The 17027-nt window shown below is 47.0% G+C and overlaps 1 protein-coding gene across 3 annotated transcripts in view; it reads left to right on the top strand.

The window, feature by feature from the left end:
- The window catches only part of LOC113447094 (serotransferrin-like), a 28507-nt gene extending 11495 nt beyond the window's left edge, over positions 1-17012 (top strand). For 2 of the 3 annotated variants that reach the window (XM_026717103.2, XM_087913563.1), the window contains exons 8-17: positions 155-341; positions 422-570; positions 3637-3727; positions 4272-4328; positions 5577-5759; positions 9984-10134; positions 10301-10383; positions 11422-11606; positions 14210-14387; positions 15463-17012. In XM_026717103.2, coding sequence (XP_026572888.2) covers positions 155-341; positions 422-570; positions 3637-3727; positions 4272-4328; positions 5577-5759; positions 9984-10134; positions 10301-10383; positions 11422-11606; positions 14210-14387; positions 15463-15509 — 1311 coding nt within the window. In that variant the 3' untranslated portion in view covers positions 15510-17012. Of the gene's footprint in view, positions 1-154; positions 342-421; positions 571-3440; positions 3728-4271; positions 4329-5576; positions 5760-9983; positions 10135-10300; positions 10384-11421; positions 11607-14209; positions 14388-15462 lie in introns of all 3 variants that reach the window. The other variant, XR_015739642.1, reaches the window with a different exon arrangement.
- The last annotated feature ends 15 nt before the right edge of the window (positions 17013-17027 follow it).

Below are 17027 nucleotides of genomic sequence, written 5' to 3'. Positions count from 1 at the left end.
CAGGTGAGCTCCTCCATGAAAATCGCATTGTTGGCGGTCCAGGGGGCTTGCAGACGGTCTGGTCCTTGGCAGATGCACCCCTGTCCCCTGCCCTGGGTAGGGCCTGCTTGCTGCCTGGGTGCGAGGACTTGTGATCGCTGTCTTTGGTTCTTAGCACCTGTTTGGAAGCAGCGGAAAAGAAAAGGCCAGGTTTGAGCTCTTTGCGTCTGCGCCATTCAGAGGGAGGGACCTGCTGTTCCTTGACGCCACTCAGCACCTGCAGCTGCTGGGAGAAGAGACGGAGATCAGCCAGGTTCTTGGCCTGGACTACGTCACCCTCCTGCAGGGTTTGGGACACGAAGGTGAGGGAAGGCGCATTCTCCAGCACCTGGGCAGGGCAGCTTCTCCGCCCACCTCTGATTGTCTTTTCCTGCCTCCCCAGGGAGCTCTCTGTCCAACAGCCTAGTGCGCTGGTGCTGTATCAGTGACCTGGAGCTCCATAAATGTGAGGAGTGGGCTCTGAATGTCAGGTCCGACCCCCTGGTCTGTGTCCAAGCAGACTCCATGATGGGCTGCCTTGAGCTCATCAAGGTGAGTGGTTTCTTCAAGACACACGATGTCCTGTGAGAAAAACGGGTCAAAACGGAGGCGGGAGGGAGAGTTCCAAGCCGTTCCCCAACAGAAGGAGGGCCTAACATGTCCTAAAGAAATTACTGGGCTTCCCCACCCACCCCTGCCGTTTTTTTTTTGTTTATTTCTTCTTCTTCTTCTTGTGCCATGTCCGTCATCAGACTGGCGATAATGTTTGATTTATTTATTTAAGAAAATTGATATGGTGGCCCAACTCACTCTAAGTGACTCTGGGCAGCTTACAAAGAATAAGACCCCAGTACAAAAAGCAGTAACCCCACCACTCCCCTGGTGACAATAACAAGCAACTTGATGGTCTCCCTAATATCCTGGGGTCTCCAGGCCCAACTGTGTCAGCTCGTAAAACATTCCTGGCCTGCTTTTGAGTTGCCATAGGCAGTGCGGGTAGGTGAGGGTGGAGAACTGATGGAGCAGCTCAGTTGCTGTGACCAGAAGCACATTCCACGCATACCTTTCTCCAGATTGTATCCCAGGTTACCGGAGCAAGCTGGGGAGGTGTGTGTCCTACAGCCTGTGAAAGTGCTCCATTGGAGAACATGATTTATGACATACCCTGGGAGAAGGGTGGAAAACAGGGTCATTGGTGGGCAGTCAATTATGTGGAGCAGAGCCGACTGCACTTGGGAAAGTGCCAACAAGTTGCTCCTAATAAATAATTGAATTTCTTTTGAAACTTGGCTCAAGGCTGATGAATTAATTAGGGCATCCGTTGGAACCCTGACACACTGTTGCAACCACATCTTCAGGTCTTTGCAAAGGAGTGTCAAATTGGGGGCCAATTGGATGATGTCCAACCGGGAGGGAGCCCCCATAGAGAAGGCCCTTCTTCCTGGTCCTCTTAAAGGGGAAGGGACAGGGGACTCCTCACATTCGCTGCTTCTCCACTCTAGTGGGTTGGGCGGACATGACCGGGAAAAGACAACCTGGTCCCAAGCCATGTAGGGCTTTTTATCAAAGCTGCATGGAGTAGGCGTGTGAGGGATACCTCTGGACTCAGACTAGATCCGTGATGGTGAACCTATGGCACATGTGCCAGAAGTGGCACGCAGAGCCATCTCTGCTGTCACGCAAGCTGTCACCCCGGATCAGGTCCACTGCGCATGCACACGTGCCTCCCACCAGCCAGCTGATTGTCGGGTATCTGCTGCGCATGCGCGGGGGGAGGGGCGTGTGTGAGAGGGGCGCGTGCATGCGCAGAGGCACAGTGGGGTCGCACACGCATGTGTAGGGAGGCAGAGTCGCATGCGCATTGCATTTCATTATGGGTGCAGGCACGTGCGCACTTTCAGCACATGACGAAAAGGTTAGCCATCACTGGACCAGATCCTATTCATAGGATTGGAACTCTGACCCGCCCCCCCGGTACCTGAGAGACTGGCTCACAGGACGCTGCTAGGGGTAGTTGATCCAGTCGTGCAGTGAGTTGTGGCTGTTGAGTGATAAGCACCTGCTCACCTTGTTTAGTTTACTTGATTGCCATTGCACCTTGTACAACGAAATCAAATACCATCTTCAGTGCACCCTGAAGATGCGCTGAGCATGAAAATAAACACAAACTCACATCCTTCACCCTCCGCACATTGAACCGAAAACCCCCAATACCGCACTAACACTGCACTACGCAGTAGAATTCAACAGAGCTACTGCTCTGGGATAGAAACTGTTTTTCAGCCTATTTGTTCTTGTTTTTATTATTCTGTACCGTCAGCCTGATGGTAATAGTGCAAAAAAGGGTTCCCAGGATGAGATGGATCTTTGAGAAAGTTTTGAACTTTCTTAAGGCAGCGGGAGCTCTAAAGCTCTTCCAAAGAGGGGAGAGGGCAACCCAGGATCCTCTAGACAATGAGGTTCACCCTCTGGAGTGCTTTCCTATCTGTCCCTGTGCAATTGGTAAACCATACAGAGGTGCAGTAAGTTAAAATGCTCTCTGTGGTGCAGCAGTAGAAGGTCACCAGCCGTTTTTCATTCAGTTGTTTCCTAAGAAGCCTCAAGTAGTATAATCTCTGCTGGGCCCTTTTGACCAGGGGTGTAATGTGGGCACCCCAGGTCAGGTCCTCTTTTAGGGTAACACCCAGAAACTTAAAACTGGCCACTTGCTCCACTCGGTCTCCATGGATAAGCCAGGGCTAGATATCTGATCTGTTCCTTCTATAGTCCACTATAGGCTCCTTGGTCTTATTGGTGTTGAGGACCAAGTTATTGTCTCCACACTACCAAAGCAACCATTGGTCCACCTCATCTCAGTAGGCAGACTCATCCCCCCCCGGAGATGAGTCCCACCACTGTTGTATCATCTGTATATTGCTTTCGGCCCTGGGGATTTTACAAGCAGAAACCTGGTTCCAGTAGCCAAGCAGAGGCAGGCCGAGGGAGAAGGTGAAACGTTTGATGCATGCCTGGCACTAAGTCAGTGTAGAACCTACTGGGTGGAACTGCGTCAGACATACGGGCAGAGCTGGTTTGGGAAGAGTGAAGTTGGAGGCCCTTTTTGTTTTTCAGTGGATACTTATTTTATGTCTCACACAACTTGTACCTTCCACACCAACATGGCGGAAACAGCTTCTTTATTCAGTGGCCATATCTGGGGAGCTCAGCAAGCCAGAAAGAGCGGTCCTTGGGGAACGTGGCCCTCTGCACAAAGCTGCCGGGGGATTTGTTTGAGGCATGGCATAATATTAGTCCAACAGTTATGGCTTGTGAACGGTGAGTTATGGTTCTGCATGTTTTGTGAACCCAGCCAATTGTGGTTTATTTAAATAAATCATGCTTAGGTAAACCATGGCTTAAAATAATGTACAAATTCTGCCCAGAAAGGACGTGGCGTTCTAAGATTCTGCTTGCAAGTTTGGCTTCCCATTTCACTTTCTGAGAACCATTATTTTCTTACTCAAATCTGGCTGGAAAAGGCCATGGTCCCAACCAGACCATCCCATCTTGCAAGAACAGCTATTCCTCTGAAAAGGGGCAGGCGTCTTGCAGCTAACCAAGTGGTTCTTCACACGACAGAAAAACGAGGCAGATGCTGTCACGCTGGATGCCACCCATGCATACTTTGCGGAGACCTGCGCACTTGCCCCTGTGGCCGCAGAGTGTTACGGTAAGGTTTGATTCTCACTGCAACCCTACGTAGAAAAATGAAACGCCAGGTATGCCCTTGGAAGCAGCATGGTCCAGGTGATTGGAAGAAGCCCACCTGGGAAGCTCTTGAGGAGCAACTATCTGGATGACCACCCCAAATGTTTAATCTTTCAAAGCATCGTTTAGAAAGACAGCGTCAGCTTATAGGTGGGGTGGGTAGGACGGTCGCCATTGTGCTTACAAACTAAAAAGACGAGGCATGAAAGGGAAGATTGGCTGGAAAGGATGCGAAGTTTAACACAAAGCGGCTACGCAGCAACTATGTTTTGTCACAGGCGGCTTCTTCTAAATGAGAGAGGCAGGAGGTCTCACCGTGAGGCCGGAGTGCTGAAATCCTGGGCCAGAAGGTCTCAGCCCAGTCATTGTGCATCTCTCATATGTGAGGGAGAAGGGCATTTCCTTCCTGAGCGCAAACTCGTGACGTCGGCTTTTTAACCCACTGCTCCTGTCTGGGGAGCCCTGGAGAGCGAGTGGCTCTTCAGCCTTCTGTCTCTTCTCCACAGGAGAAGAATGTGCTTCTTCCACAAGGGAGGAACCGGACCTGCGGAGCCACACTGGGGGTAAGTGGGAGTGAGCATAAACAGAGGAGGTGCTGTGCGTGCTGTACCTCCAGCAGTGCTTTGGCACATGGTTTGTCCTGATCTAATGCTCTCTTGCTATAGGCAGACTGACATATTTATAATTGAGCAAAATAGCATTTAATGGCCAGCAGCGGAAAGTCTACTCTGTGCTAAATAGTTGTTTATCTGAGCCACCAAGAAGGCCTCACGGGATGCCACCTCGAAGGAGAGGGCATATGGAAGATCCAGTCTCTGTCCCCACAAAGACTCTTCTTCTTCGGATCACGGCATCAATGTCCGTTTGCACTTTGTAGAGTTTTAAAAGACTTCCTAGTCTAGTTCTTTTTTTTTAAAGTATTGTTTTAACTGCTTGTTACTGATTTCAGAGGTATGTTTTCTTTATGCTCCTTTCATTTTCAACTGACAAGTAACGTTCCCTGAATGAAATAAAATGAACAGCAGTAAATGTGATATGTGGAAAAACAGTGTGGTTTGTTTTGAGAGAGCTCAGGCCACACAGTGTTTCTCTGTCCTCTTCTGCCACTAGCAGAGCTGCCCTGTGCAACAGCGATGGTCATGGCAACTGAAAGCACTTTCTAGAGTTACAAAACTATCAACTATCGCTGTTCTAAAGCAATACGCAAACAGCCTTGCTTATCACTTCAGTAAAAGCAGGTAAAGTGCTAGGGAGATGTCAGACCCCTAAAGTGATACTGCCATTCAATTGGGAGAAGGGGGGGACCTTGAATGTCATTCTTCCTTATTGCCTCTGACAACTGCTATTCTGTAGCATTTATCCTGGCGCTTGAGTGCCCTGGGATTTTCTCACCTTTGGGGGAATGTATTAGGGGGGAGGGCCATGTGGGTTGTTTCACTCTGAAAGCCATCAGAAGATGACCCTGGGAATGCCTGCTTATCTGGTTCTCAGGACAGCCGTTACAATAACATCTGCACATCTGTGGATTGGCTGAATCCACATTGGACTGGCGGGAAGGATTTCTAATGCCTTAAGTCTAATTGTACTGCCTAAAGGGGTTTAGAGTCTGCTTTGCCTTTGTCCTGTTTTCACTTCTGCTCAATAAAAGGTTCCTTTTGAAATACTCAATTTCAAGAGTTTTTACTTTCTTGAGTTAGGAAAGGCAAGTCCTTACAGGAGTTGCAAAATAGCCCCACCAGATGGACCCAAACAGAGAATCAACTCAAGAAGATTAAGGCTATTTTAATTAACGGTGTGCTTTCGCCACACAGGTCTTCCTCCACTCTACTTCGTAGTCCTGGTAAGAAAGGCCAACCAGCAAGTAAGCCGATACTCCCTGAGGGGAAAGCGCTCCTGCCACAGCCATGTGTACAGCCCAGGTGGGTGGCTGCTGCTTTCACAGTACACTGTTGGGGCCCTGGAGAATGGCAGCAGCACCTGCAACCTCACCTCTGGTAAGCCTTCCCATCTGCCTAGCAAAGAGAGCTTCGTGGTGGGTAGGAATAAGACATTTTGAAGGTGTCAGAATTGGGGTCGAAGGATTCAGGATCCACAGTACGCACAACAGGAGCTCAAGGAGGCAGAATCTGCCTCAGTGACGCAGTGGTTAGAGTGCAGTATTGCAGGCTCCTTCCGCTGGCTGCTGGCTGCCTGCAATTTGGCAGTTCAAATCTCACCAGGCTCAAGGTTGACTCAGCCTTCCACCCTTCCAAGGTGGGTAAAATGAGGACCCAAATTGTTGGGGGCAATATGACGACTGTAAAACTACGTAAGAGAGGGCTGCAAAGCACGATAAAGCGGTATATAAGTCTAAGTGTTATTGCTATTGCTACCTGGTGGACTTGAGATACAGAGCAGATTTTGAGATGAGCTTCCCAACAGATCTTCTTCCTATGAACAGATCTGCTTGATTTCAGCAAAGCCCTCTTAGTCCCCCAGTTTGCTTCTCCCAAGTCCAGCGTGGCTACAAAGAGGAAACTGGAACATTCCTCCCTCAGTCTTCTTCCCTGCAGCTGGTGGTTGGGGGTCTACTGCTCCCCGACCCATTGAGTCTTCAGGGCCAGGAGCTCTGAATGGACCTGTCCTCCATCCCGTCTCTTTTTAAAATAACCTTCTAAGAAGATTACCAGCCTGGGTGCCTGTTTTGCTCATGTTGTGCTTCATCTTTAACCGCCTGGGCAGATCCGGCAAAAGATCTTGCTGTGTTTCTGATTACGGATTTCCGAACTAGACTGGCCACTTTACAGAATATCTCTGATTCCTGAGGCTCAAACGGAGCAGTCATCTGAGGCTTTTCAGCCTGTCAAACCCATAACACCCAAGAGCTGACATTTAAAAATAGTTGGCTCAGTTGTTGTTGGTGGGAGGGAGGAATAACATTTATTTATTTTATTTTATTTTATTTTATTTTATTTTATTTATTTTATTTTATTTTATTTTATTTTATTTTATTTTATTTTATTTTATTTTATTATTTTATTTATTTTATTATTTTATTTTATTTTATTTATTTTATTTTATTTTATTTTATTATTTTATTTTATTTTATTTTATTTTATTTTATTTTATTATTTTATTTATTTTTTTATTTTTTATTTATTTATTTATTTTTTTTATTATTTTATTATTTTATTTTATTATTTTATTATTTTATTATTTTATTTTATTTTATTTATTTATTTTATTTTATTTTATTTTATTTTATTTTATTTTATTTTATTTTATTTTATTTTATTTTATTTTATTTTATTTTATTTTATTATTTTATTTTATTTTATTTTATTTTATTTTATTTTATTTTATTTTATTTTATTTTATTTTATATTTTATTTTATTTTATTTTATTTTAATTTAATTTATTTTATTTTATTTTGCCGCCTATTTGCCCGTGGCGACTCGGGGCGGTTTACACAATGTAAAATCATATTTAAAACAAAAAATAAAAACAATAAAAACTAACAAAAAATCAAATAAATTAGCAAAGTACAATAGAACAAAATTTGGGAAAAACAAAAACAAAAAAAATAAAAAACCCACTGCCATCCCCCTCCCTGACAACAGCAGATCACACAAGCCACCTGATGGTCTCCCTCCCTCTCTGGGTTCCCTAGGCCCGCTGGCAGAACCAGGTCTTCAGCGCCTTTCGGAAGAGAGAGAGAGTGGGGGCCACTCTAATCCCTGGGCCAATGATGTTCCAGAGAGAGGGAGCCACCACGGAGAAGGCCCTTCTTCTGGGTCCCCCCAGGTGTATCTCCCTCGGGGGTGGGACCTGTAACATTCCCTGCCTCCCTGCTCTGACGGGTTGGGTGGATGTGACAGGCAGGAGACGTTCTCTCAGATCACCTGGTCCCAAGCCATGAAGGGCTTTAAAGGGGACAACCAACATCTTGAATTGCAGCCGGAAGCAAATCAGCAACCAATGCAGCTCCCACAGGAGGGGTAATACATGTGCACACCAGGGTCTGCACAAAACCATGCTGCATTTTGCACCAACTGGAGCTTCCGGATGCTCTTCAAGGGCAGCCCCGTGTCGAGCGTGTTGCACTAATCAAGATGGGAAGTGACCAGGGCATGAGTGACTGTGAGTAAGGACTGTTGGTCCAAGAAAGGGCGTAACTGGTGCACAACCCGCAGTTGCACAAAGGCCCTCCTGGCCACGACTGCCACCTGCTCTTTGAACAGGAGTCGTGAGTCCAGGAGAACCCCCAGATTACGCACAGGGTCTGTTTGGGGTAGTGGTATGGTTCGCTTACCGATTACCTCATTTAGTGACCGTTCAAGGTTACAGCGGTGTAAAATAGCTTTGTGACCAATCCTTGCATTTACGACTGTTGCCACATCCTGTGGCTGCGCAATGGCCGTTTGGTGCTTTGCAATTGGCTTGCAACAAACAGCTGCGAAAGTCAAATTGGTAACCCTGGCACCTTGCTTAAGGACTAAAGGGGAAGTAAGGTCATGAACACTCACATTATTTTCTGCTTAGTGACCACAGTGCTTAGCATCTGAGTTGTTGGTCCCAAACTGCAGTTGTTAAGCGAGGACTCCCTGTACAGTAAAGGTTGCAAGCCCTGTACTCCAGCATTTTGTGCCTCCCAGTCAGTGGCGGAGCAGCGGCATCTGGAAGGTTCATTTAATTTAATTTTTATTTATTTGATTTATTTGATTTGTCAATCTCTTACAAGATCTTAGGTAAAAGTATAAACATGAGTAAGAATACAGGAAATAGGTATGAATAAATGGGGACCGGGACGGTAGGCACGATGGTGTGCTTACACATACCCCTTACAGACTTCTTAGGAAGCGGGTGAGGTCAATAGTGGATCGTTTGAGGTTAAAGGAGTGGGGGGCTTAGAGCATGTAACCACAGAGTCAGGTAGCTCATTCCACACATTGACCACTCTGTTGCTGAAGTCGTACTTTCTGCAGTCGAGTTTGAAGTGGTTTTTGAGTTTGTATCTGCTGTGTGCTCTTGTAATTGTTGTGGTTGAAGCTGAAGTAGTCATTGACTGGTAGGACATTATAGCCAGGGGTCGGATTCTACAGGTTCGCACCTATCCGCTAGAACCCGTTGTTAACATTCCAAGCAGTTCGGAGAACCGGTTGTTAGAAGAAATTCCCGGCCTAATCCTGTAAGGAAGGCAGGAAGGAAACATTCTGGTGTTGCTTACAGAAACTGCCTCTCCGTTAACCCTTATTACGTTCTTGGCAGGACTAGACTTCCTGTCTCAGGAACTTCTCTGGAGTTTTTTTTCCCCTCCTTTGCTGGCATTTTGCTTGTGTGGAGTGACCATTCAAAGTCACAATGGCACTGAAAAAAGTGACTTATGACCATTTTTCACACTTACGACTGTTGCAGCCATGAGAGGCCAGGCGAGGAGATGCGTGCCTCGATGTGAGTGATATTGAGTTGGCCACACCCAGCCAATAAGATGACCACCAAGCCACGCCCATCACCTAAGCCACATTCACAGAACCGGTTGTTAAAAAATTTGAATCCCACCCCCGATTGTAGCAGATAATTTTGTGTACTACACTTAAATCTAACATTAGACTTCATGAACATTGGGGGGGGGGAAGGGGGGAGAGCTTCTGGTTCCCCCATTCTTGTTCTTCAGCTGCTGCTCGGCAGAGGTTATGCTGCCTGCACACCTAGAGGCGCTTGAGCAGTTACCCAAATGGTAGCAATGATGCTTTCCTGCTTGCTGCCTGCATCCCTCCCTGATTTTGCACTGTAATCAGGAGACTGGGGAAAGCCCCCTCCTGCTAATATTCTGAGAAACCAAATGTTAGATCGGGTACGAAAGAGACGTGAGACCAGTGTACTTCAAGCTCTTTATTTCATGTATAGATCTGTACAAGATCTTGGAGCCGCGGCAGCCCTCCATATAGGGATTGCTCGCGGCTCGCCGGTCAATGACAGGTCCTTGAATCTCCCACGATTGGCTCAGCAAATCGCAGTTGATTCCTAGCGAACCAATCACTGCCGTTTAGTTGACCAATCATAATGCTGTACGTGTGGACCAATCAGAAGTCAGTATTTGGGGTATGTTAATACGGAACGCCAAAGTTCACCTTTTTCTATTTAGTAGTGCTGCCCACATTGGCTGGCTGTGCCGTGTGAAAAAGCATCGTTGCATAATCCCGCTGAGTAACCGCTGCCCTTTCCGCTTCTCTCAAAGCATACCAGAAATTTTTTTGGAAAGGCTGCATGCCAGGAGCCAGTGGAAACCTCTGCAAAGTGTGCATTGGACAAGAGGGGAGAGTCAAGGCGTCCTCCAGGTGTGCCGCTAATCATCATGAACGGTACTATGGCAACCTGGGGGCCCTCAGGTGAGCCACCCTGGAGAAAAAGCTTCTCTTCTGAGTAAAATATTACTATGGGGCCAGGCCTTAAGGGCTAGGAGGGACCTGACTTTGGGACTTGCGATTTTGTGTGGGTTTACAAAATTCCTTTGGATACAAGCTCATTTTGGCACAGTTTTTTTAAATCTTCCAGGTGCCTCTTGGGTGACCCCACTGGGAGAAGCTTCGGTGATGTGGCTCTCTTGGAACATCATAACCTACTTCAGAACATTGAATGTAAGGTATTTTCTGTTATCTTTTCAGCTTTTGGTAAATCGCCATGATAATCTTCAGGTTAAATTTCCTCCAGATGTTATAGCCGAAGGTGTCAAACCAGTGGTGGGATTCAATAATGTTTACTACTGGTTCTGTGGGTGTGGGTGGGCGTGGCAGAGGAAGGATACTGCAAAATCCCCCTTCCCTCCGCACCCCACTAACCTGCTTTCCAGCTCCGTTCTCCTGGGCAGGCCAACCAAAGGAGACCCAGCCGATCAGCTGAGACTCAATGGGAGGCGGAGAAGAGATGGGGTTGGCGGGGTGAGTTAGAGATGGGATTGGCCGATTCTCCGAACTATTCAAAATTTCCGCTACCAGTGGTTCTCCAGAACTGGCCAGAACCAGCTGAATCCCACCTCTGTGTCAAACCTTGGAAACTTAAGGACTTGTGAACTTCAACTCCCAGAATTCCCCAGCCGGCTCTACCAAAGAGCTTCATTACAGATGCCCAAATGGAAGAGTTGAGGCAGGGGAGAAAGAGGAAGCTATAGTCTGCCTTCTCCTTTCCCAGTGAGCTTGTTGGATGGCAGAACCCCTGCAAGTTGGAGCAGCCGGGAGAGAAAGCAAGAAGAGGAGAGGAGGGGCTGGGCTTTTACTGTGGGGCCTCCGGACGTGTAGCCAGCAACAGCACCAGGGACGGTCACAGCAAAAAGAAGCACACTTGCAAATCCACAAGCACAAAGCCAGCAAGCATCCAGTTAGACGGGGAGACATTGGCTTAGAATGGACGCTAACAAGAGGAGCTGCAGACTCAGAAACTGAGGGAATCCGCCTTTGACTCTGGAGGTCTCTTCCCTCCATGGAGCTGCTCTTCGGATTCACCATTTCTGCTTTTTTCCTCCCCAACCAAACCTCGATTGATTTTTGGCTAGGAACCTTTTCTGTCCTTCAAGTTCAGCGCTCAGAAAATCAGCAATGATCATATATCGCTATTTGGGGAGATTCGCAGAAAACGTTGCGATGCTAAATAGCTCAAGTCGGTCACTTTGTTCCTTGCAGATCTGAATAGCTCGGGATGGGCCGCTGGCTGCTCTCCCGGGGATTTTGGACTCCTTTGCCCAGATGGGAGCCGAGCACCCATAACCAATTGGAGGACCTGCAACCTGGGCGCTGTTCCTCCCAGCGTTGTGGTGACCCGGCCGGTGACTGTCACTAAGATCCAGGATTTCCTGGCAAAGTCCCAGGTAAGCTTGACAGCTGACGCTTGAAGGCGTGTCAGTATTATCATGTGTCAGAACAGGAAGGGAGAACGTCTGCCTGCAGATCTGTTCATCTTCCTGCAATTTTATTTCCTTCAAGTGCATCGTCTTGGGGGAAGAGTTAATTCAGTGTATATACATACAGATTAACAGAGTTGGAAGGGACCTTGCAGGTCATCTAATGGTAGTCCAGTCTCTTCTTGGAAGCCTCTAGTGATGAAGCTCCCACAACTTCTGAAGGCAACTTCTGTTCCATGGATGGATTGTATTCAATGTCAGAAAACTCCTCCTTATGTCCAGGTTGAATCTCTCCTTGTTCGGTTTTCATCCATTATTCCTTGTCTGGCATTATTCAGGTACCATGGAAAATAGCTTGACCCCCTTCCTCCTCTCTGTGGCAGCCCCTCAAATATTGGAAGACTGCTATCATGTCTCCCCGGTCCTTCTCTTCCCTAGACTAGCCAGGCCCAGTTCCTGAAACTATTCTTCACATATTTTAGTCTCCAGACCTTTGATCATCTTAGATAGATTCACATTAACAGAGTTGGAAAGGACCTTGGAGGTCACCTAGTCCAAACCCCCCACCCAAACAGGAGTCCCTACACCATTTCTGACAGATGGCAGTCCAGTCTCTTCTTGAAAAGTCTCAACTGATGGCGCTCCCACAACTTCCGAGGGCAACTTCTGTTCCATTGGTTGATTGTTCTGTCGGAAAGTTTCTCCTTATTTCCAGGTCAAATCTCTCCTTGTTCAGTTTCCATCCATTATTCCTTGTCTGGCCTTTGGGTGCCTTGGAGAATAGCTTGACCCCCTTCTTCCTCCTCTATGGGGCAGCCCCTCAAATACTGGAAGATGCTCTCCTGTCTCCCCTGGTCCTTCTCTTCCCTAGACTAGCTAGGCCCAGTTCCTGCAACCGTTCATTGTATGTATGTATGTATGTATGTATGTATGTATGTATGTATTTGATTGATTAATTGATTTAATTTATATTGCCACCTATTCGCCCATGGTGACTCAAGGCGGCTTACACAATGTAAAATCATATTTAAAACAAAAAATAAAAACAATGAGAACTAACAAAAAGAATCAAAGTTTTAGCCTTAGTTCTCTCTCATCATCCCCGTGAGAGGCAGCCAGTCTTTGGGATCCACCCTGGCTGCGGCATCGGATTGGAGGAGAGCCAGAAAGTCCACTTCCAATGAGGTGGAGGCTTGGATGCTTGCAGGGGTCCCTGGCCCAGGGCTCCCAGCCGTCGGCTTGCTCTCTTTTCCAGGGACAGCATCCAGAGAGAGTCAGGAGTCCGCACTATTGGCACCCCAGTTGTGGAAAGACCTGCTCAGAGTTGGCCACTTTTCATTCTTCCCACATGTATTTCCAAGCAGAGCAAATATTTAGTCTTATGGATGTAACTGTTTTAATAAACATTTTGAAGGACTCTAACTGGGCACCTCAACTGCAAACAAAGAAAAAAGGAAAATAGTTGGGTATACAGAGAGTCCTCAGCTTACGACCCCAATTGGGACTGGAATTTCAGACACTAGGGAGTTATGGTTGTTAATCTAGTTATCACATGAGAGGACCTGATTTTGCAGTCATATTTATCTCGGTCATTAAGTGAATCACCATGATTGTTAAGCAAATTGTGTTTCCCTTAAGTGGTCATTAAGGGAATCTGACTACCCCTGTTGACTTGGCTTGTTGGAAGCTGGCTGGGAAGGTCGCAAATGGCAACTGTGTGACTGCAGGAGGCTGCAACCATAAATGCAAGTTGCTTAGCAAGGGCCCAAATTGCAACCGTGCGACTATGGGGGACGCGGCAGTCGTAACTTTGAAGACAGATCACACGTCACTTTTTTCAGTGCTGTCGTTAACTTTGAACTGTTGTTAAATGGATGGTTTTAAGTCAAGAATAACCTGTAGTGCTTGCAATTCAGTGATGCTGAAATGACAATACACACACACACACACACACACACACACACGCACACACTGATTTCATTGCGTAGAAGTTGTGACTATTGAGTACACAAATTGCAATGATCAGGACATCTGTCCTCCATCGCACTTAGTTCAAGTAGCAAAGAAGACCGACTCCTGGCTCATTTCTTTTCCCAAGAGTAGCCTTTGCTGAGAACAAAGCGGTTACAGATGAGACGGGAAGGATCTGTTGCCTTGGCCCCAAAATCAATTAATGCAATTAATTCCCCCTTTTTCCCTGTCCACCCCTCCCCCCCACTATCAATCAATGTCCAATTAAAAGTTCTCAGGTTGTTTTGGAAAAGGACCCTGCCTTCGATCACGCCTTTCCCGTCTCCACATTCCTTCGGCTGCTCTCGTACTGGGTTGGGGCTCCCCAGAGTCTGCTTCAAACCCAATGCCCCCCCTCCCAGACCCCCCATATTCCAATCTCTCCCCCTCCCGCCATTGCCGGTGTCAAGCTGGCAAAAGATGCAATGCGAAGCAAGCAGCAGAACGACCACTAGGACAACATCCCATGCAGTCCACCTGTTCACCTCCTCTCTTCCCTCCCCCAATCAACAGGTATGACTGGCAGTCCCTGCTCTCCAGTTTGGCCTCTTTCCTTCCAGGAATCAAGCAAGACAAGTGGTTTTCAGCTCTTTGAGTCGCTGAGATACGGAGGAAGCGACCTGCTCTTTAAAGACGCTACTCAAGGCCTCGTCTTCGCAGGCCAGGTGGACTTCAAGTCGATTCTTGGAGAGTCTTTCTTTCAGCTTGCCCAATCCGTCTTCAGCTGCACCTCTGCAGGTAAGCTGTCCTTGGGAAGGAGACCGATGCCAGGCTGGGCCCTCAGCGGAGTCTCCCCTTTTCTCTCCCGCCTGTGTATGGTTGGTGCATTGAAAGACACCAGGGGCTTTGAGAAGGGCCCAGGAGAATCAAATCTCACAGGGCTCCCCAAACTTGGCAACTTTTAAGACTTGTGCACTTCAGCTCCCAGAATTCCTCAGCCAGCTATGATTTGCTCCGTCCAGAAAAGAAAGTCAAGCCATTCACCCCAAAACAAATTCGAATGTTTATGTACTTGGGCTATTTATGGATGTTATATAAGAATAGAAACTAAACACATTTACCTTAACTCTATGCTTTAAGGCCTAACGTAGCTGGTTTTTCTTTTTTAAAACAGCTTGAGGGGTTCTACTAGTACTGATGATGTTAGTTTGGGTAATGAAGCACCTGCAAGAAAGCAACCAAGCTCAGAGAGCACCAAGTTTAACCCACAGCTACAAATATTTATCAGTAAAAAAAAACAGCTCGACAGGATCTTTGAGTTCCTAAATTAAATGGAATTGGAGCCAGTGAACGTGAAACCTCTGCGGACAGACAGGAAAATTGGAAACCAGTCGTTCTGTCCCTAACAGTTCCTAGTTCATACTTGGCAAGGCTGAATAATTTTGTCTAACAAATACTTTTGTTCAACTGTGGGAGGCAATAGGAAAAAAAACCCTTTTTGAGGCAGGATCTCCTATCACCCATGACTCAGCAAGACCAGCAGGCCCTGTCATCTTCCATCCCATGCCGGGACGGTGTGGCTTGCCCTCCAAAATAGCTGAGGTCCTGAATGAAAGCATTGAAATTAGATGCCAGGTGAAGCACAGATAATTGAACCCTGCACTCTGATAAAATGCTTTTTCCAGGTAGCTGAGATTTTGAGATAAATGTAAAGGATGCACCCATATATTTTGTCTGCTTGATCTGCTGTGTGCTTAACCATTGTCGTGGGGGACCTGAATTCTGCCCTTGTTAAGTTGAGGGACACTCTCGGATGCCAGGGTGGGCACGTTTCCCTTGGAGACGTTTTAATACTGCCGTTCTTGGTTTTCAGGTATCCTAGACTTTTGCGAGCTGGATACTTGTACCTCTTCCGCATAGCCTTGAGGTTATCCAGAGAAGCTCCCTCCAACTCTGCCAGCTAAAAGAAGATGAAGACGCTACACAAGCTTTTGCTGTTCTGTTTTACCAATTCTGGTCTATGGCAACCTAATCTAATCCTCCAGCATCTCTTAGAAAATCCATTTTTGAATGTATCCTACGTGGTATGTTAGCGAATGAAAAAGGCCTCCATGCCATAGATTAACTCTCCCTTCCATCTCGAGGACGCCGAATCCCAGCCAGGTTTTGGCTGCACCTGCCACCTTTTCAGCCCCACCCTGTCTGTTCTCTCAGGTGTGTGTGTGGGGGGGGCTGGTTTGGGAACTTTCTTCTGGTGGCCTCCCATCTCTTCTGCACTCAGAATTGACCTGTCCATCTTTACTGAGTCAAAGTTCTATCTGAACTGAAAGGAAGGTGGTTGAGACAATGACACAGCTCCAGTGTCCCCGGGGGAGAGGCCACCTCGGGACCCCAGGTTTGTTTCTCTGGCTTTAGCAGGAAGGTAGAGGCAGGACCCTCCCCTTAATCCTCCTCTTGACCGAAGCAACATCTCAAGGTTTACTCCAAGGAAACACGAAGGCTTTTGGTTTGCCCAGCGGCCTTAAACACAAGCACACCTGCCTCAGTGATGAGCCCCCATCTCAAACTGAGCCAGGTGACTAGCAGCTTTATGGCCGCGTCCCCCGCTGAGCAGCCCCATGGGGTCCGCTCGCCTTTGCTTTTCTTCAGTTGATAAGTGGGGGGGGGGTTCTTGGCGGTGTCCTTTTCTGAGGTCAGCTAAGGTCATGTTGCCAGTAATTGCACAGGGCATTAATTTTATAGCGCTCTTCCCCCTCCACTTGGAAAAAAGGATGCTACAAAATTCTAGATCTGCTCCCAGCCCTTTCTAGATTCTGCGCCTGGTGTAACAGTTCAGCTAAATAAACAAGGTTGTCTCCACTGCACAGCCAAGGATTTCTGGGAGGTGCCCGGCATGTCCGCGTGGTATCATTTCTGTGGTAGCTGACCATAGCCAAAGGGCTCTGTAAGTTTGCGGAAATTGTGCTGGGACTTTGCAACGAGGAGAGAACTATCAGGTTAGTAGCAATGCTTACGAAGGTAGTCTTGAAGCTAAGCCATCGGCCACCCACTGTCCCCGTAACATGGAGGTGGAATTAAGGCTGTGAGCTACTAATCCCCAAACAAACATGTTTTTCCAAATGGAGGGGAAAGAAGAGGTGGACAGAAACCACAATTGACGAATACACAGAAATGAGGAACATAAAACTCACTAAACAGGATCTATTCCCAGAAAGTCAGGAATCTCAGCAACAGACCCATAAATATCATCCACCCACAGGGGACATTTCCATTTATGCTGAAGCAGAGCTGGTGTATTAACAGAAGCATCGTTTGCTTGTCAGCTAAAGTTAATTTGGGGCTTCAGGCTTCGTAACATAAAGGATTGCACTCACAGTTTAGTGTACCTAACAGTTTTGCTTACATTAAAATAATTGGAACATAGATATAGTTTATCTT

This window comes from Pseudonaja textilis, chromosome 15 (genome assembly GCF_049901715.1).
Source record: "Pseudonaja textilis isolate UNSWEBS1 chromosome 15, rPseTex1.2, whole genome shotgun sequence".
Taxonomy (NCBI): Eukaryota; Metazoa; Chordata; class Lepidosauria; order Squamata; family Elapidae; genus Pseudonaja; species Pseudonaja textilis.
The sequence above is the reverse complement of the archived record's forward strand: the minus strand, read 5'-3'. Positions and strand labels throughout refer to the sequence as shown.